Genomic DNA, 25,709 nt, shown 5'->3' with positions numbered 1-25,709 from the left:
GACATCTGCTCAGTAGAAGAAAAGATGAAGCAATATTCATGTTCATGGTTACGTCCGAACAAATACAAAATGGCATAATTCAATTCTTGTGCAAGGAAGGTGCTTTGACTGGAAAACTGTGGCAAAGTGTGCATGTGCTCCATGAAAATTCATGTCTACATGCTTCCAACCCAACAACGGACTCTTGGCACTGTTTTTGCTGGGGTCTTATGGATCACCCACCTTTCAGCCAATATCCCCCCTCTTGTGGCTTCCACATATTGGTTGTTCCAATGAAGATGGAAGGCCTTGAAGAGAATGTGTTTCACCTACAATCAACTGGTTCATGATCCTGTGGAACAGTTTGTTCAGCTAGCAACTAGAGAGCAATTACTTCAGCATTGGGATAAGTACATGAACAGTAGGAGTGATCACCTGCAGAGTCTCTTGAACTGTCATCAGAATGTTGTTGAGAGACAGTTTATGTTGCCCAATTCATACAGTGTAAAGTTCTAGCCACCATTCTATGTTTCAACTGAACCACCCTTATACTATATGCAGTGTGTAACTGATGTAAGATAAGTCATTTGAGCTCGTGGGGGAAGATGGTGTTTTAAGCAATCATATTCAAAAAAATTACACGTAATTAATGTACGAGGGTAATCCCAAAAATAAGGTCTCCTATTTTTTATAAATACAGAACTCTGTTCGTGTGGCTGCTGGTCACAATATTGTGAAGAGTGTTTCCTGCGCTCGCATATAAACATGCATTTAAAGTTAAAAACTTCATTATTGTTCCGTATTGAATAGAGAAATAAGATGTACAATATTATAGGTTAGGATCCACCTTTCAATACTCTGTAATAAGATGGTAAAAAGTAGTTACAACCTGTTTAATGGGACCGGTTTCAACACATTTTAAGTGTCATCATCAGCCAATTTGCGAAGATCTTAAAACAACTAGCACATTGAATACAGGCAAAAAATTAACATTGTATCATAACGTAGCAATTCAGTAAATGTTCAAAACACAATAATCACAGTCAAGAGAGTAAACAGAACATCACTATCTTGCGCCGAAAACAAATATAGCTGAAGTTCATAAGCAGGTCAAATATTCGCTTATGTAAAGTCGTTGCTAGGCAGGTCTTGTAGGCATTTGTTTCTCCGGCCGAAGAGCAAAAGGTGACGTGAATGAAGTCCTAGGAAAACAGTGTAGGATTTAATTTCGTCAAATTTCAAAGTGGATATATAGGTTTTATAAAATAATTTAAAACGTTAAAAAAGAATAAAGCCAAATAAAAAATATATTTAAAAAATAGGAAGAAATAATGAAAGAAATACGAGGTTCAACTCGAAACAACTTGCCGTAGTAATTGATAAAGAAATGATAAATAGAGAAAGGGGGGGACGTTAATTAGAGGGTGGTGATGGTGGTGGTGGTGGTGGTGGTGGTGGTTATTAGAGGAAATACAATTGGGCAACAATCCTTAATATAATACTAATTCGAAGAAAAAAGAAAAAAAAAAAAAAAAAAAAGAAAAAGAACCGACACTTCGAAAAATGAAGATATCGGTTAAAGGAAGACAAGGGCCACGAAGGGCGTGAAAATGAAAGACTCCCTAGCCCTCGCAAACCTAATAGCATCGGGGTCGGAAAAGAACAAGAATTGACCAAGGGGCTCTGAACTTCGGAACGTAGGTTGACGACCACGGGGGCCCTTAGCTGAGTCCTGGCATTGCTTCCACTTACTTGTGCCAGGCTCCTCACTTTCATCTATCCTGTCCGACCTCCCTTGGTCAACTCTTGTTCCTTTCCGACCCCGACGCTATTAGTTTTCCGAGGGCTAGGGAGTCTTTCATTTTCACGCCCTTCGTGGCCCTTGTCTTCCTTTGGCTGATATCTTCATTTTTCGAAGTATCGGATCCCTTCCATTTTTTCTTTCCTTCCCATCCTCCATCCCCCAGGGGCTCTGAACTTCAGAGCGTGGGTTAGCGACCACGGGGCCCTTAGCTGAGTCCTGGCATTGCTTCCACTTTCTTGTGCCAGGCTCCTCACTTTCATCTATCCTGTCCGACCTCCCTTGGTCAATTCTTGTTCTTTTCCGACCCCGATGCTATTAGGTTTGCGAGGGCTAGGGAGTCTTTCATTTTCACGCCCTTCGTGGCCCTTGTCTTCCTTTAACCGATATCTTCATTTTTCGAAGTGTCGGTTCTTTTTCTTTTTTTTTTTTTTTTTTCTTTTTTCTTCGAATTAGTATTATATTAAGGATTGTTGCCCAATTGTATTTCCTCTAATAACAATAACCACCACCACCACCACCACCACCACCATCACCACCCTCTAATTAACGTCCCCCCCTTTCTCTATTTATCATTTCTTTATCAATTACTACAGCAAGTTGTTTCGAGTTGAACCTCGTATTTCTTTCATTATTTCTTCCTATTTTTTAAATATATTTTTTATTTGGCTTTATTCTTTTTTAACGTTTTAAATTATTTTATAAAACCTATATATCCACTTTGAAATTTGACGAAATTAAATCCTACACTGTTTTCCTAGGACTTCATTCACGTCACCTTTTGCTCTTCGGCCGGAGAAACAAATGCCTACAAGACCTGCCTAGCAACGACTTTACATAAGCGAATATTTGACCTGCTTATGAACTTCAGCTATATTTGTTTTCGGCGCAAGATAGTGATGTTCTGTTTACTCTCTTGACTGTGATTATTGTGTTTTGAACATTTACTGAATTGCTACGTTATGATACAATGTTAATTTTTTGCCTGTATTCAATGTGCTAGTTGTTTTAAGATCTTCGCAAATTGGCTGATGATGACACTTAAAATGTGTTGAAACCGGTCCCATTAAACAGGTTGTAACTACTTTTTACCATCTTATTACGGAGTATTGAAAGGTGGATCCTAACCTATAATATTGTACATCTTATAAACATGCACACGCTGCACTGAGACACTCAGTCTTGGCTTGGCAGCCGTTGAGAATGGAACTCCCATTGGATATTACCGAAGTGTGAAGTGCGTGCAGTTATTCGGTTTTTGAATGCAAAAGGTACTGAACCAATCGAAATCCATCGCCAATTGATGGAAGTGTATGGTGAGTCATGCATGGATGTCAAAAATGTAAGTGGTGTAGATAGTTTGCAGCCGGTCGGACTGAAATTCATGACAAACAAAGGAGTGGGAGACCGTCAATTTCCGTCTAGACAGTCATGAAGGTTGAGCAAATCATGCGTGAATATCAGCGGCTCACCCTGGATGATCTCAGCACTTTGGTTCCTGAGGATTCCCGAAGCGTCGCTCACGGAATTTTAACAGAAAAGTTGAAATACCGGAAGGTGTGTGCAAGATGGGTGCCACGCATGCTGACTGAAGCCACATGCAGCAACGAGTTGATTCTTCCCGCGCATTTCTTCAACACTTTGCAGCTGAACAGGACAACTTTTTGGACTCAATTGTCACGGGTGACGAAACTTGGGCGATCCACTTTACACCGCAGACCAAGCAACAATCATGCCAGTGGCGGCATCCCTTTTCGCCAAAGCTGTGGAAATTCAAGCAAACACAGTCTGCCGGTAAAGTCATGACAACTGTGTTTTGGGATCGAAAAGGGATATTGTTGGTCGACTTGATGCCCGCTGGAATCACAATTAATGCTGACAGGTACTGCGAGACCCAGAAAAAACTCAGATGGGCAAATCAGAACCGGAGAAGAGGAATGTTGAGCAAGGGCGTAAACATTCTCCATGACAACGCTCGCCCGCACGTCACCCGGTAAACCACTGCTCTCCTGCAACAGTTTCAGTGGAACATCATCACCCACCCACCCTATAGACCCGGCTTGGTGCTCAGTGACTATCACTTGTTCCCTAAGTTGAAAGAACATTTGGCTGGAAAGCGATTCATCACGACGACGAGGTGAAAGATGAGGTTCACAACTTCCTGAACAGCATGGCGGTGAGCTGGTATGACATGGGCATACAAAAACTGTCACAGCGTCTACAAAAATGCATCAACTGAAATGGTGATTATGTAGAAAAATAGCTAAATGTTCAAGCTGTAAAATGATGTAAACCATTGTAGAAATAAACAGGTCTATGTATTTATAAGAAAAATAGACCTTATTTTTGGGATTACCTTCGTAAAAGAAAATAAACTGCACAACTTCAGTCAATGTTTTTGAGAAGTCAATAGGCACTGAATGATACTCCCCACTGAACAGAATGTCAACACAGCTGTGATTTCCTCAGGTTCCTCTCCCTTCCAAGGCTGTGCAATGTAGGTCAATCAGTCTCGATGTCAGTGTATCGGGACCTGAGATGACCATGAGCTCTGAGTACAGATGAAATGACTTTATCAAATGACAAAATGTGTGATAAGATTTCACTTTATGGTGCGGCAAGATGTAAAAGAGCAAGGGTGGGACGAATGTATTGGAAACAATTTCCCAGCTGTCGCTGTTCTTCAGAGACTTCTACACTGGGGCTGATTATCAAACTTATTTTGTCCTTTAAAACATCAATCAATCAATCAATCAATCAATCAATCAATCAATCAATCAATCAATCAATCAATGACTTCCACACTTATACGTAAGCTTCACAGCACTGTTGGTCCAAATATCTCAATCCTTTATGTGAGGCTGCAGCAGCAGTAACAATTTATTTACATAAGGATTTTACAAGACAAGCATCACTATTCTCTTATCAGATGACTCACTCCCTTCCTCCTTCCTAACCCCTGCCAACAGGCAGAGTCAAGCTTCGATTATACAACAACTTCCCCTCACCAACCTTGCCTGGCCCAATCCCTTCTAGCTACAGCAGATTTAGTTTGCCACTGCTGCCTGAAGTTACTAAAAGTCTAAAAACATTTTAATATTTAATTTGAAATGAACAGATAGCTGACAATATCTTCTCACTGGTTGTTAAGAACAGTCTCTTCTATCACCTGTTAGCAGAGTTGGGAAGTAACTGAGTACAAGTAATTCTAACAATTACTTTTTTAAAGTAATTACTGTATTACTCATAATTTACTTCTGAAAATAAAATTGTAATCGTTATATTTTAATAATTGATATACATCAAACCAGTCTATGGACTGATGACTCAAAAGGGTACGACGCATATTCGTTCATTTACTTGCAGGATGTTGTGGTTACTGGTTAAGATTTAGATAATCGTGTACTACATGATTGAGCTGGTGGTAGTTGTGATTATTGTTTTAAGAGGAAGTACAACTGGGCAAACATCCTTCACTAATCAGAAGGAAAATGGAGGACATCTGACTCTTCAAAAAGTGAAGGTATCGGTAAAAGAAAGGTGTGACAATGAAAGACTTCCTAGGTCTCGCAAACCTAATACCGTGGAGGTTGGGAAAGAACAATAGTTGACCGATGACACTGACATAAGTAAGTGGAAGCAATGCCAGACTCACCTAGCAGAACCATGGTCGCCAACCCAAGCTCCCAAGTTGACAGTTTTTAGTCTCCCTTTTATTCGCCTCTTATGACAGACAGGGAATACCGTGGATGTTATTCTACCACACCCACCATCATGTAGCAGAGAATGGTGTCAGAATAAACATGTGATGGTGAAGTGGTTAAGGCATTTCCATTCCCGTTTTAATAAATATTTTGAATTAGTTATCTTAAAAGTAATTAAAACACAAAAGTGAAGTGTAAGTTTTGCTTGGGATAAATCATTTCGAAAGTCTGATTAGGCTCACCTAGTAATGATAGCCACCGTAAGTCTCTATGCCCAATAACACAAAATGGAGTAATGTATTTTTCCTTGCCAACTTTGGTACCATTCCATCCCCATTTGAAAAACATGTCAGATTCCCTGAAGACTCACGTTCTGTGAAGTAATTGTAATTTTACTAATTACTTTTTGAAAAGTAATTAGCAACTGTAACTGAGTGAATTTTTCTCAGTAACTGTAATTGAGCCCAATTACAGTACTTTTATTTTGTACTTTTCCCATCACTGCTTGTTAGACAAGCGTACCTAATTTCAATTACACCCTGTATTATCTCCTTGGGGTCCTTTTCTTCTATTATGTTTGCCCTCAGTTCCTAGTCATTTCCCACCTGTATTCATCTTTATCTTATGTGTCTTTTCTTTTCCTGCATTTATATAGCTTTTTTTAAATTTTAAAATCTACACTTCAGGGGCTGATGACCTTCGATGTTAGGCTCCTTAAAACAACAAGCATCATCATCAATCTACACTTCCTGCATCAACTCTGAAGACCTGCCAAGATGTTCCCTCAATGAATCTTGATGCCCGCCCTCTTGAAGGAGTTGGGAAGCAGAAAAAGCTCTTCAGGGGCTGACAAGAAGTGGATGTGAAAAAAACTGAGATTGATGAGGAGAGAGCCAATAATTATTGTCAGTCTAATGTTACCCTCAGAGTGCTTGTGTGTGCCAGGAGATATATATTGCTCCTAATGCAGGTCTTTAGTTAATGGCTTGCTTCTATCTTGGTTTGTTTTCATGCTAACTGTGCTGCAAGTTCTGTGATCTTTTCCTTCCTTGCAGTCATGGGTTTCCCACATTTTTGTAAGAATAATGGTGACAAACTCTAATTACAGTGTTTATGCTGGAAAGGAACAAACAAATGTCAAATTAAGACATACAGCATAAACAAAGTGTTTCCGAATTGTTACAACCTATAGGCCTAAGTGTGTGTAAAGGAAAATGAAAATAAAAAGTCCTAAAAAAATAGGTTGGGAAACAATATGTTTCAGAGATATGATGTAATCACACTTGCAACTGTTACAATGTTGTTCATGCTTTATGTTTCAGGAACCAGGCTCCACCCTGGATGTCAACCGCATTTTCTATTTATAGCAGCATTTGAAGCAGTTGTCATGGTACATCACATGTCACCTCCATAAAGGAAATGTATTTAGCCATCTCGTAAATAGAAAATGTGAGGTGCTATGACAATTTAATAATCATACTTCTAAATATAGGAACATAAACAGTGCTGTTCCATTAAAAAAAAAAATTAGTACCATCTTGAAAGATACTCACACTCTAAAAAGTACTGCAAGTCCAATTATGAGCCCCCTGTTAAAACTATATTTTAGATATCTTTAATGGTTTACAAGTTATTTGAGGAGAACTTCTTAGCTGGCTCATCCTGTACATACACACCCTGCTCAGACTAACTAACTGCTTATAACATAAGAACTATATAACTGTAGTCAAATGCTCAATTAAAAGACAACTGCACTGAGATTTGATTGTCAATATTTCATGTCACTGTTGAGTCAGTCATATGTCTGCAGAATTGACATGAGAAGAGCTTATGCACAAATCTCAGTATATGAAAGAGACATGCCAAAAATAAATATCTGGATCAATTTTTGTTTCACGGAGACTATCGTGCTATGTCAGTTCTACCTTAATGTTCCACAGATACCTCTGGGTTTCAAGTTCCAGCAAGACAGTGCCCCACCTCACTTCCACAGAGATGTTACATTTACAAAAAAGATTTTCCATGGACGTCTGCTATGAAGAAGCATCTGATGTGCATCAAAGGACATCTACTTCACACTCGATCCATTTAAAAATCACAAAGATTTTTCCACCGGACCAGTCTACTGATCCAAGTTGTAGATGTCCCCCTAAGCCACGTCAATAAACATGTAAAATCTGATTATTCACTCATCAGTGCATAAATTGCTTCTACTCACGCTGCTTTTTATGTGCCGTTTAAACTATATTACATCAATTACATTAATTTCAGAATTATTATTTGACAGAAATTCAAGTTTTGAATGCGTTTTCCATCATTTTTAGATGTATTGTTCCAATATTTACGTATGTTTTAATTAACTGTTAACTCAATTCCAAATGAAGGACTCAACCGTTACAATAAGCCTCATTTTAACTTTGCAATAATCATTTAAATTCAATGTATATATGTATGATATTTTATTTTCAACTTCTACGAAGGTCTATCAAATATAAATGAGATTTTTATTCCTGAACATCAACAGTTGGTAGAACTAGCCCCGTGCTTCTGCTATGCTTAGGCGGGACCGTTAGGAGTGGGGAGAGCGTGCTGTTAGATATTTCCCACCGTTTCGTCAGTAACGCTCACTATGTCAGAGCAATAGGTGCACCCCTCCACTGTGCAACTAATTATAAAATTTCTTGCTTGTGAAGGAGTTACAGCGGCGGAAATTTGCCAGAGATTGACTGCACAATTCGGTGATCAAACATTGTCAAGGACACGTGTGTTCGCCAGGCATAAACAGTTCAAGGAAGGATGAGAACGTGTGAAAAATCAGCAACACGATCGCCATGCTCGGACCAGCATTCATGCGGTTAAAGACATTATTGACGACGATCGACGGGTGACAGTATCGGAAATTGCAGAACAAGTCAGAATCAGTTAAATGGGAACTGTCAAGCAATCATCACAAACGACCTACAGTTCCATAAAGTGTGCTCCAGATGGGTCCCTTGCCTTTTGACCGAAAATCTGAAGTTCAGACGTTTGGAGGTCTGACGGAGGCTTACAGCAAAGTTTGTGGAAGAAGGTGATGCATTTTTTAGTTGGATCGTCACCTGTGACGAAACATGGGTCCACCACTACACTCCTGAATCCAAACAAGACAGTAAGGAGTGGTGGAGGAAAGGGGAGGCAACATTAGTAAAAGCCAAGACACAATTGTCAGCTGGCAAGGTTCTTGTAATATTTTTTCAATTGGCAAGGCATTTTGCTAATTGAATTTTGCATGAGCAATGCACAATCAATGTTGCTTACTACTGCAAGCTGTTGAATAAGGCGAGGGTTGTACATTGCTGCAAAAGATGAGACCAACCGATTCGAAAGGTCATCCTCCTGCATGACAATGTGCGGCCCCATACTGCAGCTCTGTCTCCGAGCTAGAGGAAATGCACTGGACTACAATTGATCATTGTCCTTACAGCCCGGACTAATCGCCCTGACACTTCCATTTGTTTGGACTGCTTAAAGAAGCTCTAGGAGGGCAACGATTTGAAGAGGACGAGTGTTGAAGACTTCGTGCGCAACTGGCTGGTGACACGACCCTGTTCTTTTTACGATGAGGGCATCAAAAATCTGCCCATACGCTGGGACAAATGCATTTCCAAAGCAGGAAACTATGTGAAAATATAACTTGTAATTGCCTTGTGTTTTTCAATAAATTAATTTAAATAAAAAATAAAATCCTCAGGACAGATATGTCTTTCAACCTTGTACTCTAGTGTGTGCTTCTGAACTGTTCGAATCATGGTCTTGTGTTATGGCTCCTCAGCCTCACAATATGGAGGCTAAAACTAGTCCCATTAATGAATAAAACATAATTACATACAGTAATTTAAGTGTATTGAATAGGTGGACCCTTTCCCACTTTTAACTTTGAATTCTGATTGCACACTGACTGCAGTATTAATGGCGACATATGAGGAAGAGTGAATGCAACCTAGAAGAGGTGGAGGAATTTCACAGGAACTATGTCTGACCAAAAGATGCCTATGCATCTCAAACAAAATGTTGGTAAAACTGTCACATCCATCCTAGGGCACTGCATAGAACAGCGTGTCTTAACATCACAGAAATGTGAACGATTTGGTGCACTCTGGGAGTCTTCTGTTTAGACCATATTAATGAAGACACTCTCAGAAGAGAGTAGGGCATCACCTTATCCATGACAAAATGTGATAACACAATAGTTTGGACACGCTTTGAGAGCAGCACCTGGAACAGTCCCTAACATATCCTACCACAACAACCACAATAAGATCGAAGGCCACAAAATATGTTGCAGACTCCTTGAATGGAGACTTAAAAGTCTACGACATACAACCAACAGGCACTCAGAACAGAGTGCGACAGAAGATACAACGATCAGACCTGCAGCTGTGAGACAATGCTAAGGAAATGATGATTTTTGTATGCCTCCAGCCTCGATGCACTAGCAACTATGCTACAGGGAGTAAGCACGACACTTACTGATCTGATCCAGCTGCCTTGCTCTTTCCATATACTGCTGAGCTTTACTCTTCCATTCATTACAGTTCTCATGTTCTGGACTACTCGAGCACGCTAGCTGCAAGAATCGTGCAGCTTCCCGGTAGTAATAGGAGGCAACTTCCAGCTGCCCTTCTCGTTCAAACTGAACTGCCCTGCTGGATGAAGTGAGAGCATCCTCCACAGGTCCTTGGACGTTCCAACTCATAGCTGATCTAATGAAACACAAAATGTATGAATTATTTAAAGCACAAAAATATATAAACACAGTGAAAAACTGTCCTAAAGACCATGCCTACTAGTGACAGATTTTTCCAAGGACTGATTTAAAACACTGCAAAGGCAAAGTATTTTGCAGCTCCATATACATATTACAGTACTAGAATCACTACTAAAAATTATTTTTAAAGGCCTTATCCTTTCACGAGAACACCCCTCCAAAAGACCATTCTTTCTTGGTACCATTGCTGGTTGCTTAATACAAGTTTTACTGTGTTTTGCCCATTTTGGGATTGCCATATCACAAAGCTTACTAAACAATACAGAATAAATTGCACAATTTATTTTGGTTTAGTTGTTACAAAGAAAGTGCTGTTTATACAGACCAATGTACTGTTGCAATATCACCTCAAAGAACTACTACAGACAGAAGAGTTTTCAGGAATACAGTGGATACTTTCTTCACCAGCCTGCCCGGGACTGGACCCTTGGTTGGATAATGAAGTAGCCCGTTAAACCAAGAATTAAAATAAAGCACCTATCCAGCAATTTACAGTACTATACTTCAATTTAAGACTTAATATTATAAAACGTATAAACCGACTAAAATTGGGATCTGCTGTTATAACCAGACATTTCAGAAGTGATATAGGCTAAAGCAAAACTGATATTTTAAATATTGATGTAAAATCAGAACAGAAAAAGAAAATATTGTACCGGTATACAAACTTAACTTACCAGTACTGAAAGTCATGATCATGAATCAATGACTACATTGTTGAAGGAAAGCATGGATCATAACTGAATAATCTGTTCCGTCATTTGTGTTCTCCTATCAATTACAATTACTGTAAATTGTGTTTACTGAAATATCTCTCGGCATCAACAATTTTCGTAAAAAGTAAATTCGTTTCCTCATCCCGAGGTGGTGTAGCTTTTATTAGGTACACTCCCTTCGGAGGTGAGCTGCATGTACCTATTTGACAACATCGAACCTGGCCCCTCCAAGGATGGCAGCTAATAGTGCTAACCACTGGACTACGGAGGTGGACTACAATCTTGGTAGGAACCCAAACATACATTACAGAGATGCTTGGGGGAAATGAGTATTTGAGCTTAGCAGCCAACAGCATTTGCAAGCAGTATAAGGGTGCACAAACTCCAGGAGAAAAACCAGAAAACATAAATTAAGTTTTACATATAAAAAATAGTCTGATTTGCATTTTATTGCTTTTTCAAAATGCTTAAAACATAGGGTACAAGCCGTGAATATAGAAATACCAAATACAAGCCTTTATAAGCATTTCACATAATATTGGAAAATATCATCCCCCTCCAGTGATAAGCAATAATGAAACAAATTGTATCTTGACCACGGGCAGGGCAGGTAGGAGGCAATACGACCGTGGGAAACCACTGGACTGAAATTACAAACATGTTGTGAATGTCGCCAGAAACCTGCCACTGCAGCGATAATGGATGGAGCAGCACTTTGAAGATCGCTTAACATCCTGTACCCTTCCCACTCCCGCACTTCATGGCCCCAGAAGGCTACATATGGACCACGCTAAAAGAATCGTTTTTTCAGTCAGATGACTGACTTAGGATTGTTCCTGAATTGCGAGGAAAGATATAGTCTGTTTTTATGTCCTTGCAGCAACCTGTGTTCATCAACATGTTTGATAATCTACAGGACCATTATGTCTGAGACACGAGGGTGCACATTTTGAACACATGCTGTACTGACGCTGTTAGACAGGATTTGCTGTTGTCACTTTGCATGTTATAATGACTTATCTTGATGTTGAGAGCAGGGGTGAAATTTCAGTAGTCTGTTTTGCTGCAAACTTCTCATTTTTCTTGATTTGATATTCACATTTTAAGAGGGCATTTACAGGGTCCAACAAAAGTTAGCTAATGCTGTCATTTTCAAGATTCATTACTGACGTAGATGTATTGCATATGCTTGTTGTAATTTGTTGTTTCGTCATCATCATCATCATCATCATCATCATAAGTTTACAGCTCTAGTTTCCCTAGTACTGTTGGTAAGCCTCTTCCACTCTCCTCCATTTGTGAATGTCTTGTTTTTCATGACATCAACTAGTGTCCTTTCCCCTAACTGCAATATGAGGCCTGTCCATATCCATTCCCCTGTTCTAAGTAATTTTCCTTCAACCTCTCTAAGTGCACTCGGCCTGTTCTCGAAGGATCCATCCTCATCACTGCAGTCTGGATGTACAAACTCTGCCTCATAAAGAAGTCTTAACACCAGCTTTCTGCCTTATCCCCTCACTTCTTACCTTGTCCATCCTGGTCTTCTGGATAGTGGATCTCAGGAAATTCATCTCTGATGCCTGCAGTCTTGACAAGCATCTCTTCGCGAGGGTGCTGGTTTTGATATCACAGGTCAAGATTGGTACGAAGTAGCTGTTGCATCTCGCCAGTTTTGTTTTCTTTGGAATCTTAGTATCCCAAATAAGGGTAATCACTTGTTGGTAGAAAAGGGAGCTCTTTTGAACCCTGCTGGTGATCTCTCGAGGCTAAAATATCTCTGTGGACTGCACTGCCCAAAATGGTGAAACCGTCCACACCCTCCAATTGGTGGTCTGTTAGTTGTTGGCCTTCAAAGTCACCACCACTGTCTTAGTCTCGCTGATCTTGAGGTTGAACTCTTGAAACTTGGCCTTCCACGTGAAAAGTCTTGCCTGCACTCCCCTTCTGTTTCTGAATTTGTTGTTTATGCATTGTTTAATTTATTATGAATAGAAAAAACTTATAACTGAATGAGTGTTCCCTCTGTAAGAGATGTGGCAGTATGATAGCGATTTTTTCCAAAGTGAACACAGCTTTTGAAAAATGATTTCCTGATTGTGAAAATTCCTGCTAGCCAAGGAATTTATAAGCTCAATAAGAAGTATGGGATGAAATGTTTGATGGCAGATACATGACACCCTACATGACCAAAATTGGTATGTACAGGATAAAAATACAACATCTGGCTGAAGTATTTGTTAATTTGCCAAAAAATCAGCTGTAAAAGCATTGAGAGAGACAGGCATATTAGACAGGAGAGTAGAATGCCTAAATGTTTTTATTTATTTATTTATTTATTTATTTATTTATTTATTTATTGGTGACAAAAGGTCCCATGAGCCTCTGGCTCGTGATAGGGACAATACAGTACATACTTTAAGGCAACACAATAATTACATTTCATATACAATGGCTTTTCTGTAAAGTGACAAGTACTTTTTTTTTGGAAACGAAACCACACAGACCCCTGCTACAAGCTCTGCATGAAAATCCTGACAGATTCTTTCAATTCTGTGATAAGTACTTACATTGTTTGAAATGAGGGTGATCTTACATTCTACAAACAGATCTTATGAAGTGACGAAGCTAGGCCTGTGTTTCAGTAGCATGGATGTATTAATTAACATAACTGTGTCCACAGGGCATCTGCAAATTCAAATGCTGTCATTGGTAACTAAATGAACCTGGTGTTTCAGTTTAGGTGATAGTGGCAGTATAATTGGGACATATTTCTTTGACTGAACAGAGAACATGAAAATTATCTGGAAATGCTACATGAAATTGTCATTGAAATGGAGAACAATCCTGCAGTTTGTGCAGTTGTTGTTACAAATTTTTTGCATAGTACAAACTTGATTATCAGAGATAATTGGAAATGAAGGTAGGGCTCACTTCAAATAGCAAAAAATATGGATAAAATGAGTGTGTGTAGCATATCAAAGTATTAGGTTACAAATGATGAAGTCATGTTGCTAGTGTTGTAATGCAAATGAATGAATGAATGAATGAATGAATGAATGAATGAATGAATGAAGAATGGCCTCAGGAGAGACTGCAGTCTGTCAACCAACTAGGAAGTGAACTTCCTGTGGTGAAGTAGTTGTTACTGATGAAATGCTAATAATACACCTGAACAAGGTACCTCAGTCATTACTGGCGCAATGAAAGTTTGAATGCCACTAACATTTCAGATCCACGCATCTAATGACTGAACTTGTATGCCAGAGAATCAAGGTCAACAGGGCCTGTATTATACCTGTTAGGTAACACTTATTGCATTGATCGGCATAAATTGTAAATAATATGCATTGGGGTCAGAAATCTCAATCTTGAGAAAGGTACATTGGGGAAACAATGAAGAAATCAATTAAAGGATGTTTCCGAAAACTGGCAAAACCGTAGTTAGTGGGATGTAAAAAAACATTATAAGACAATATTCATAGACAATAATATTTTTATTTCTAAGACTTCAACACTACCATTCATAAATATATTTACAACAAATCAAAGATAAATGTAAGTGCTTAGACTTCTGTTGCTTGAAATTAAGAAATACAGTGAAACCTGCCCTAACAGTCACCTTGTGAAAGTCGTTTGTTCCTGGAACTTATTTTTTTCCCCATAAGGTCTGTGTAATAATGCCCTTATTTCAGCAGTCAACAGCCACCACAGTTAGTGGCTACACACATTTCATACAATAATCTGCATTACTCATCCAGACAAGATTTTATACTTAACGCTATTAAATGAATTGTACATTCCTCTGATCATCCCTGGGAGCAGGCCTTCACAGCTAACTGACCAGATTCTTGCAAAAGAATTTTCCTCAATACAGTAATGCAATAATACATTTTCCTCATCTTCTCTACTCTGTCACGTATCAGTAAACAAAGTTGTAAAATATATCGGCGAGGAACAAGGCGGTAATTGGCATAATCATCAATCACCGCTGATCAGCATTTAGAGCTGTCATCCAGGTGACCGATTCCCTTTCATTTGTTTATCTAGTCTTTTCTTAAATTATTTCAATTGGAAATTAATCAAATATCTCCCTCAGTAAATGATTCCAATCCATAATTCTTCTTCCTAAAAGAGAATATTTCCCCAAATTTGTCCTCCTGAATTCCAACTTTATCTTCATTTTGTGATTTTTTCCTACTTTCAAAAGCTACACTCAAGCGTATTCGTCAACTGGTCATTCCACACCATCTCTTCACTAACAGCTTGGAACATACTGCTAATTCCAATATAAACGGTCTGTTTTTGGACATTATAAATTTTTCAGCGAACTCATTCTTGGCTGCCAGCTAGACTCCAATTTGGGCAAAAGTTCAGTTACTGTAGCAGTTTATCAGCGCAGACATCTAGGTGAGATTGCACTGTCATTTGTTTCTTTCTCGCTGACTTCTCACGATGGACGTGATCATGCGGTGCACATGCTGCCAACTCTTGACCTTCAGAACTAGTGGTACATTGTTAGGTGTGGTGGACCCATTTTTTAACTTATGAACTACCGGCAGTGGATTGGTTTGGACTGTGATCAAGCAAAGTGGGTCTGGGGGACATAAGCCCCCAGGTTAGGACCGCAAAGCGGCTGTTAGACCTCTAGCATTCTGTTCGGTGATTGCAGTGCATTCTATATTGGTCAGTGGTGAAAAGCTGAATTAATTTATCATGCTGGCTAGTGACAAAGCCATTGGTATGGATTGGTTAGGTCCGACAAAACTATTGGTCTGGATTGGTTAGGTCCAATTGGTGACAAAACCATTGGACTGTGATCAAACAAAGGGGCATGGGGGCATAAGCACCCAGGTTAGCGCCTCAAAGTGGCTGTCAGGCCTCTAGTATTCCGTACGGCGATAGCAGCACATTCTATGTTGGACAGTGGTGATAAACTGATTCTGACATAGCCGTTTGTTATGAGCAGCTAATGAAAAACGAATAATTTGTTCTGTATTGTACACTGTTTCATTACATATTGCATTTAGTTGAGTTTTTGTTGTGCGTAGGTTGGTAATGGAATGCATTTCACTTAACTGGTGGAAATAACATCATATCCAATTGTATCTCAGCCAATGGAAATGCTACAGCATGCTTGAGTAATGGATAATGGCGTGTGCTAAATTAAATTAGGTTATAAAAATAAATGTAATTCTGGGGGGTGTCAGGTGGGTCCCTGGCTGTCACCATGACGAATAGGAATTAATACTGTGACCACTCCCTCTGAATCATTTTAACAGACACGGTGTACCTGTTCTCTGCCGCCTGCAGTGCTGCTGTCAATATAAGGGTCAAGTAGGCGTGCTTTTCGTCAGTTTAAAGCAGAAGTGTGTAAATGGTTTCTGGTCTTTTTTGGTAGTTTTATACGTGAAAATATCCAGTGTGAACTTTTTGTGAACTTAAAAATTACTACCGCATGAAAATGTGCTAGAGATGGCGGCCCCGGTCTAGAAAGCCGAGAATAATGGCCGAGAGGATTGGTTGTGCTGATAACATGACACCTGGTAATCTGTAGGCCTTCGGACTGAGCAGCGGTCGCTTGGTAGGCCCAGGCCCTTTGGGGCTGTTGCGACATGGGGTTTGGTTTATGAAAATATCAATAAATAAGATATATGCCTACAACTTACTATGTTCCGGGTTACAAGTCGGGTTGTGATATACAGTCATCATCACTGGTGGTCTGCCTATCGGCAGGTCTTTGCATGAATTCTCCATGTTGTTCTGTCTTCAGCCATTCTCTTTGCCTTCCAATAGCTTCTATTCACATTTCCCTCTCCACTAACTGATATCACTTCCTTCCTCTCTTCAATTTTCCTTGTATCTTTCCTTCCAATGCTTCGGTTATTATACAATTTCGTTGCAAGCAGTGGCCTAACCAATTTTTCTTCAGTCTTTGAATGCATTCCAATATCGTTCTCCTTCCTTCACCAACTCTTTTTAATACTTCCTCATTCCTTACTTTATCCTGCCAGCTGATTTTCTCCATCTTCTGCCAGATTCACATTTCAGATGCTCCTAGTCTTCTTTCTTCCTCTTTTCTCAACATCCAAGTCTCAGCCCCATAAAGCGCCACACTTCACAAAAAGCGCTTCACTACCCTCTTCTTAAGGTCCCTATTTAGAGGCCCACTCAACAGTGTCTTAGTGTCTTTTGTTTCATAAATGTTTCCTTGGCCATTGCAATTCTAGTCTTCACTTCCTCCAAGCAATAAAGATCACTTCTGAATATGCTTCCCAAATATTTGAATTTAGACACTTGTTCGATCTCCTCTCCCGAAAGTATTATTTTAGCTGTTGAGTCCTTCTTTGACCCCATGATCATTGTCTTGGTCTTTTTCCTATTAATTTTCATGCCTAACTTCTTACAGGAGCTGTTCAATTTTTCCAACATAGCATTCATCCTTTTCTCAGTTTCTGCTAGAACTGCCATGTCATCTGCAAATCGAATGCATTCAATTCTTTTTCCTCCAACTGCCACACCTTGTTTTCCTTGAAAGCAATTTGCAATTAATTCCTCCAGGTAGAGAGAGAGATTTTTTAAAAAGAAATAAATCATCTGTCCTCCAATGAGGGTGACCATTTGGATCTGGAATACAGTTTCAATTTCAATGAAATTTTAAAATATCAAGAAGTGAAATTTTAATCGTTGATGCTGTTATCTTCTTTTTTACCCCAGAGTTAGTGGGGGAGGAATTTCAATCGCGTTCTCAGGTACAGATGGAAATGAATTATTAGCAGAGTGTTCCTCAGTATCTGTATTACTATTTTTTCTAACTCGCAGAATGGAACTTTCAAGTTTTGTAGGAAGTTTGATGTCTGACTAGGGAAGGTGCCTCTTGCTCCGAATAGCAGGCTTCTGACAATCCACCGATCGATAGGTTATTTATACTTAGATGAAAGGCAAGGCAAACATGGAACATAAATAGCTTGCTTTTCTAGGTCCACATCCCGAGCCTGATTAAGGTCTCTTTCAAAGTGAATGGTGGGATCTAAGACCATTGCTTTAATGTCCTTTCTGTTGATGGCTATGATGTCCGCCCTTCGATCAGAGTCATCGGTAGAGATGCAGTGAACCACCTCGTGCACCTCCCATCCAAGCTGTCTCAAGTCTTGAGCAATTGACGTTCTTACACGGTGGTGGCGATGGTTGCGCATTAGTTCAGTGCTCCGGCAGAATCCCAGCACATGTCCAAGGGTTTCTGTCTCATTGCAGCCATTTTGGCGGCAGCGGGTTGTGTTGAATGACCTACCGGGAACCAACCTGACTGCGGTGAAGTTGCATGTCATCTTCACTGCATTTATGTATTCAGAAGAGGACAGAGGTGATTTATGAGTCATCCAGGAGTACGCTTTCGGGCAGTCTGAATACAATACTACTCCTTTTCCTTTATGTGGTAGCTGGCACCACGACTGAAAGGATCGATTTCTCATAATTTCACATAGTTTTCTTCCGTCAAACTTTGGGGAGGGGGAGACTTTCTTTTTTTAATGCAAAGTCCGTGGAGTGCCACATCTTGTTCTTCAGGTAACTTCCTTACGTAATGTAGGTGAAAGCCCTGAACATGGAGCAAGCGATTACAAATATTGTAATGCTGTTTATTTGCTTCCCATTCTGCGCAAATTATTCCCATCCCTCTATTAAACAGTGTTTGTGAAAGACAACAGCCTTGCCTCAACCCTCTGCCAATTCTGCTCCCTTCTGACAGATATGTCCTATTTTGATTTGGACAGTTTGGTTTATGTAAAGGTTCCTAATTAGCCTTCTTTCCAGTCTACTCCATTCTTCTTCAGTATGCCCATCAATTTTTTTTTTCTCCCATTGAACTATGTCAAAAGGCTTTTCCAGGTCAATAAAAGTCACAAATACCAGTCTTCCTTTTTCAATGTATCTTTCTCCAATAGTTCTCAGTAACCCAACAGCACCTCTTGTACCTTTTCCCTTTCTAAATCCATACTGCTCTTCCTTAATCGATACATCTAATTTTTTATATAACCTTTGATTCAGGACTCTTTTGCAGCATGGGAAATCAGACTTATGGTCCTGTGATCTTCAAACTTACATGCATCCCTCTTCTTTACTATAGGGACCATCACTGTGGTTAAAAAATCTTCAGGCCACTGGCCTATCTCTTATATTCTGTTACAAAGTGATGTTAAAATTTGTGTTCCCTTATTTCCTAACCCTTTTACAATTTCTATTGGTAGGTCATCAATTCCATATGCTTTTCCTCGTCTCATTTCATTAACAGCAAGTGCAACTTAATCCTCAAGTATAGAGCATCCCTTTTCATCTTCAGGCACTTTATTTTCTTCTATTTGGATGTGTAGTGGTCTATCATCAGTCACATACAAAGACTCTACATATCCTTTCCATTGTTTTAAAGTCTCATTTGGATCAGAGATTATTCCATCACTTCCTTCAATTGTTCCTCCTGTCCTACAACTTTTCCTTTTAAATGCCATCCTCTTTGCTTCTTGCTATATCTGTTCATATTTAAATTCTCTTTTCAAACTCTCAAATCTCCTCACATTTCTCATTTAACCACTTTTCTCTAGCTCTGTCAGTTTCTCTTCTTAACTCATTATTTAGCTTTCTGTACTGCTTTTTGCCTTCTTGTGTTTTAATTGCTTTTCACTTTCTTCCTTTTTTCCATTTTTCTCCAACATCTCCTTTGTTACCCACTCTTTGTTTCTTCTCATATGCCAAGTGCTTGTTTTGCAGCCTCTTTCATTCCATCTCTAATTGCTATCCAGTCCAGGTAGGTTCTATGTTTCCTGTATCTACAGTGGTTTCCATCATTTCAGTAAAAATCCTCTCCATCTCATCACGGTTTTCTTTTTCTTTTTTTCCTTTTTTTTTTCCCCCTTATGCTTTCCTAGATTTAGCCTCTCTCTAACTGCAGCTTTACTGGTTTTATTTAGTTTCACCTCCACCTCAGCAACCATTAGGTTGTGATCTGAGTTTATGTCTGCTCCCAGATAAGATTTTATATTTTTCATCCCATTTCTGAACCTCTTTTGTACAATGATATAGTCGATCTGATATCTTTGATCATTCAGTGGAGATGTCCAAATATATTTGCGTCTTTTGTAGTGTTCAAATAATGCATTTCCTATCACTAACTGCTTCTCTTTACAGAAGTCAATTAGGGTCTGTCCTCTATTGTTCCTTTCTCCACTTTCCAACAATTCCCTCTTCCTCACCTTCTCCAACTACAGCATTCCTATCCCCAATAATAATAACACAAGCACCCTCTTGCTCCTCCTCAGCTGTGTCTTCTATCATCTCATAATATTTTTCCACAGATTACTTTCAAAAAAAAAAAAAAATCACTCCAAAGGATCCCAATATGTTATCGAAGTGGTTGAAGGCTACTCCACAACAAGATCTGCCTTCGAGTGATAAAAGTCGTATCTGTGATCTGCATTTTACCGCCAAACTTATCCCAATCTGTGACAGTTACATTATTAATGGTGAAAAAGTGGTACAGAGACGCAAACTGGATCCAATAGCAGTCCCACACCATTTTGCAAACCTTGCATTATCCTGAAACATCACAGAAAAAAGATGTGCATATCGACACCAATCTACTAAATCAGATGTTCCTTTCACTAATGTTTATTTCGTACTAGACTCCTCTCGAATTAGCTCTGTATGCTCTAGTGCTGGTGGTAACACGAAGTTAATGCTGATAATCAGCAGGAATTCGTCTTAAAAAAGAGAATTAAGTATCTCCAGAGGAAGTTACTAGTAAGATTCATGAGTAAGATGAGCACGTTAACACATAAATTGAGTAGTTTTGTAAGAATGACATATGTATTTGTAAGAATAAAGTGGCAAGCCTGGAGAGATTTAATAAGTTAACTGCGATAAATTTTGCAGCATGTTCACTAAACAGTTGACATCTTTTTTTTTTAAGGTTATAAATGATAATTGCTATAGAGTTTGATATGCAGACATTTTTATAGCAAATTACTAAAAGAACACTTAGCGCAACTAAGCACAAACATTTCATATATTGATTACGTTACTGATAAAACAATTACTGAAGTTATATCATTATTAACTGTAAAATACTTCCTACGTATTTTTCACAGATTACTTTCAAAACATTAAACATTATATCTTAATTTGCATCAAACATGTATATAACACAGAAACATAGTCATCAGTCAGTAAACACAATGCACAGTTCTGAAACAGCACAGTAACGAATGCACGATTTCCAATCATTTCTTTAAACCATACATTCCTAATTAAATCACATCAATTCCCATTTAGAAACACATTCTCAGAGACAGCTGATCCCTATCTATCTACACCAGCACCGCGTAGTGAAGGAACACATCAACTAGCGCAAGTCATCACTCTATGTATTTCTATTCATCCTGCTTTCACAGTGAACACATCTATACACCACAAGGTAGGTTCTACGTAAGATTTGCACTATTCCAAATCCATTATAATACTGAATTTCTACCCCAATTTGCGTTCATCAGTTGGTAACTAGCACACCTACCAAGACACATGACTGGTGCATATAGTGGAAGCCACTATGTAGGCCACTTGGAGCCACAGGCAGTGCCAATGCACTATGAGGGACTTGATCTCTTTTATAAAAATTGATGTCTGCTAGGCCATTAGATGATATGATTCCCATCCAGGGAACCTGAAATATTTGTCCTGAATGAGTAAATTCATAATTCCATGCATGCAATAGCCATGTGACTTGGTAGGTGTGCTAGTTACCAACTGATAAGTCCAAAATGACACACTAGGGCAAAACTCTGGCAACCAAGAATGAGTTAGCTGGAAAATTTGTAATGTGCAATAACGGACCATTTATATTTGAGTTACAAATTTACTCATTCAGGACGAATATTTCAGGTTCCCGTGGTGTAGGGGTATCGTGCCTGCCTCTTATCCGGAGGCCCCGGGTTTGATTCCTAGCCAGGTCAGGGATTTTTACCTGGATCTGAGGGCTGGTTCGAGATCCACTCAGCCTATGTGATTAGAATTGAGGAGCTATCTGATTGTGAGATAGTGTTTCCGATCTAGAAAGCCAAGAATAACTGCAGAGAGGATTCGTTGTGCTGACCACACGACATCCCGTAATCCGCAGGACTTTGGGCTGAGCAGCGGGCGCTTTGTAGGCCGAGGCCCTTCTGGGCTGTAGTGCCATGGGATTAGGTTAGGTCATGGGAATCAATATCCATAACATACTACTAAGTCGAGCAGCTTGTTTTCTTGCTCCTATATCTTCAAGCCCAAATTTTGAAACATTTTCATAACACTGCTCTTTTTTTAATTTACCAGAACAAACTGTGCTGGTTTCCTTTAGAATAATCATTTCAATATGCAAAGATTCCCTATGATGTAAAACAGAAAGACAAAATTAGAGAAGAGTGGAGTGGATACTTTAACAAATTTGGTTTGAATTGAACATTTCTATCAGCAAAATTTACCCTCTAACCCTTCTACATAGAGTTTCCTCTTTTTTGTAGTAAACCTTACCTTAATATGTACAGGTGGCATAGGTCACTGTGTATTAACAGTATGAATCCATTAACGAATTGGGGCCAATTCTGAGCAACTGACAGTACCTCTCTCTCTGTCCAATCTGTCTCTATGAACGTCTTGTTTTCTACCAATGTTCCCACTGTAGGTCTGAATTCTGCTTCAGGTAGACCCGTTGGCTACCTCTGCTATCTATTCCACGTGTTAAATAGATATGAGGGAACAAGTTCCTTCAATCTCTCCTTACTTCCACAACCAAACTCTTATTTCTTTCAAACCTGCACATCTTCCTAATCTCTTCCTAGCCATCTACGACAGCTGACAGTGGATCTGTTGAGGATCAAACCAACCTTCGGGCTGAGAACTCAACATAAACACATTTTTTACTACTTTTAGAGGTCCACACAAGTTTTCACACTCCTGAACAATAGCTTTAAACCCATTCCACAGTCTGCTGCATTTCTACTTACCATTTTCCACTAATCATACTTTTTTTAAACGTCCTCATGCCTCACCTATCAACAATTTGGTACTGCTTAATAGTACTACTTTTACAGCCTTCCTTTTAATCACATTTATTTTTAACCGATCAAAACAGCTCCATGATCACTTATACCACCTATCACTCCATTTCCTTTATAGAGCTCGCCTTGTTTTATCAGCACCTTGACTACAATATTCTTCCCTTTAGTTGGTTGCATCACTTTCCGATTTATTTGTCGTGTGCAGATAAACTTCTTTATCATTAGTTGATCATGCTGAAACTTTTTATTTTCTTTTACAATTTGCTTTACGCTACACCAAATACAGATAGGTCTTATGGCAATGATGGTATAGGAAAGAGCTATGAATGGGAAGGAAGCAACCGTGGTCTTAATTAAGGTGCAGCCCAAGCATTTGCCTGGAGTGAAAATGGGAAACCACGGAAAATCATCTTCAGGACTGCTGATAGTGCGGTTCAAACCCACTATTTTCCAAATGCAAGATGAAAGCTAGGGCCTACGTGATTCAAACCGCGCAGCCAGTAGCTCGGTATGCTGAAACTTAAATGCTGTTTTATTCAGTATGAAAAATACTATCTAGTTCAGTGAAAAATACCTTCAGTTTGGTTTTGGAGTTCAGTTGTGTACAGTCAGTGATTCAGCTATTTGGCTTTAACATTGGAGGAGAGAAGGAAAAGCGAAAGTGCTTATCAAAAGTCAGAAAGGAATTTCTGCAAAGAAACTGCTCAAAAGCGGTAGAACTCACATGAACAACATTCTTAAAAACTAAGAAAGTATTTTAAACTTAATAGAGAGGGAAGGAAAACAGTGAACTGAATGATTTGGTTTAGGAGTGGTTTAAGGGTTTAATTGCACACATGCCAAAAAGTTTATGGTCATCAATATACTGTAATAATATGATTTATTCTACCATTCCAATATAACATAACCTTATAGCAGCCACTTATTCTAAAAGGCATTTTCTCGAAGAACGAATCATAACCGCTTATGACAAGTTTCACAGTGCCGATAAACAGATGTAATATACAGCCCCTTGGCTGACTGGTCATTGCAGTGGCTTTTGGTTCAGAGGGCCCCATGTAAGGGATTTCAATTCATTTCTCTGGCTTTGTGCTGGGTGATTGTATTTGCCTTAATACACGTCTTCATTTATACAAAACACATCACAATAAAAACCACCACAGAAACATTCATTAGGAAAGGCAACCAGGTATAAAATTTGGCTAATGCCAGGGAGTAGACCTAGGGTAACTGAGAAAAGGACAGAAATAAGACCTATATACAGATGTACAGCAACAGCTCGAAGAGAAAGGGAATGTCCTCAACACTCAATCAATAATGTAAATGGACATACAGCAAACATGATAACGAAAGCCACCCATGGCTTTGAATACACTATCAAGATGAGAGAAGAACAAGGGCTGAGGAGATAGCACAAAAAAAGTGGAATAATGAGACTCTTAACCATCTCTAGCACAACACGTCACTATTTTGAGACTTCTGTTCACTTTATATTTACCGTCAGTAGTAGTAGTAGTAAGCTTTAAGCTATAGGCCCTACCATTCTCTTTGGGCTATGACAGACTTCTTGCAAGTGAATGTGTATACGGTATGGGGAAGTGTCAGTTCTACATGCAGAAAGGTCAGTATATCAATGCACACTTTGGACCAGTGAATAACAGATAGTAGGACGTAACATACCTGTGCAATAATATTGCTACACCGGGAAATGAAGGTTACATCCTTAGCAGCAAACAGGATGTAAACCCACAACCTGCATACAATCGATCTTCTACAAGTGCAAAACAGAAGCAAAACAAAAAAAACTCAACAGGATACGGACCTATAATTACATCAAAAAGTTATCGAATTTCTAAAACTATACCTTTAAAACAGAGCAATTAAAAGAGAATGGAATGGAAATTTAATTGTCCAATAACCTATATAGCAAAAAGAGCCAGCGCAATTCAACTTTACCACTACGTTATTTTACGCGTAGGTACCGGTGCTTAAAAGCTAAAAACTGTACAGTCGTTTATATACGATAGTTATGATTTAAGAAAAAGGAGATAACCAAACAGCTGATAACGAAGTTTACAAATATGTGACAGACAAAAAATGACATCATTGACACATTAAATCCTGATATCCTGATCCGGCAGGGCATTGCCACTCCTGAGCAAATAAATTCCCACGTCAACCATCAAAATAGGGATGTACTGAAACACTACCGATAGATGTCTCTGGATGTCTCACGTACGGTAGCTAGAAGAGAGACGGTAGGTGCAAATACAGTAGAGACAATACGTGACACTCTGCGAGATATCGAGGGAAAGCGATTAGAGCCCTGTCTAGCGGAGTGACCTGGGAGTTACTGATTCTGTCATAAGAGAAGGTGTATTTGATTGTGAACTTTTTGGCGTTATGTATGCGGAGATAATTAGGATTCTCACAGAAGACAGGAAGGAAGATACGACTCCCTCAAACAATGTACAGGTTACAGTAGATGTACAAGAGGGAGGGGAAGGAAAGGGAGGAGCTGTAGAAGACAGGTGGTCTAATGTTCTAAGGGGAAGGAGATTGCGGGCTAAGGGCTCTATTCAGGATCAGAATTCAGGACAGGTGCCTGTGCGAAATCGGTAC

General features: G+C 39.2%; 1 protein-coding gene across 5 annotated transcripts in view; it reads right to left on the bottom strand.

The window, feature by feature from the left end:
- The window catches only part of LOC136873775 (calpain-7), a 144,459-nt gene extending 119,276 nt beyond the window's left edge, over positions 1-25,183 (bottom strand). The window contains exons 1-3 of one of the 5 annotated variants that reach the window (XM_067146987.2): positions 24,952-25,183; positions 24,768-24,858; positions 9,994-10,226 (exon numbers count right to left, since the gene is read on the bottom strand). In XM_067146987.2, coding sequence (XP_067003088.2) covers positions 9,994-10,219 — 226 coding nt within the window. In that variant the 5' untranslated portion in view covers positions 10,220-10,226; positions 24,768-24,858; positions 24,952-25,183. Of the gene's footprint in view, positions 1-9,993; positions 10,227-10,968; positions 11,224-24,767; positions 24,859-24,951 lie in introns of those variants that run through there. The other 4 variants (XM_067146988.2, XM_067146989.2, XM_067146990.2 and 1 more) reach the window with 4 other exon arrangements.
- Between the last annotated feature and the right edge of the window lie 526 nt (positions 25,184-25,709).

The sequence above is a fragment of the Anabrus simplex genome, chromosome 5, assembly GCF_040414725.1.
Source record: "Anabrus simplex isolate iqAnaSimp1 chromosome 5, ASM4041472v1, whole genome shotgun sequence".
Lineage (NCBI taxonomy): Eukaryota > Metazoa > Arthropoda > Insecta > Orthoptera > Tettigoniidae > Anabrus > Anabrus simplex.
Note: the sequence above shows the minus strand (reverse complement) of the source record. Positions and strands in the feature narration are given on the sequence as shown.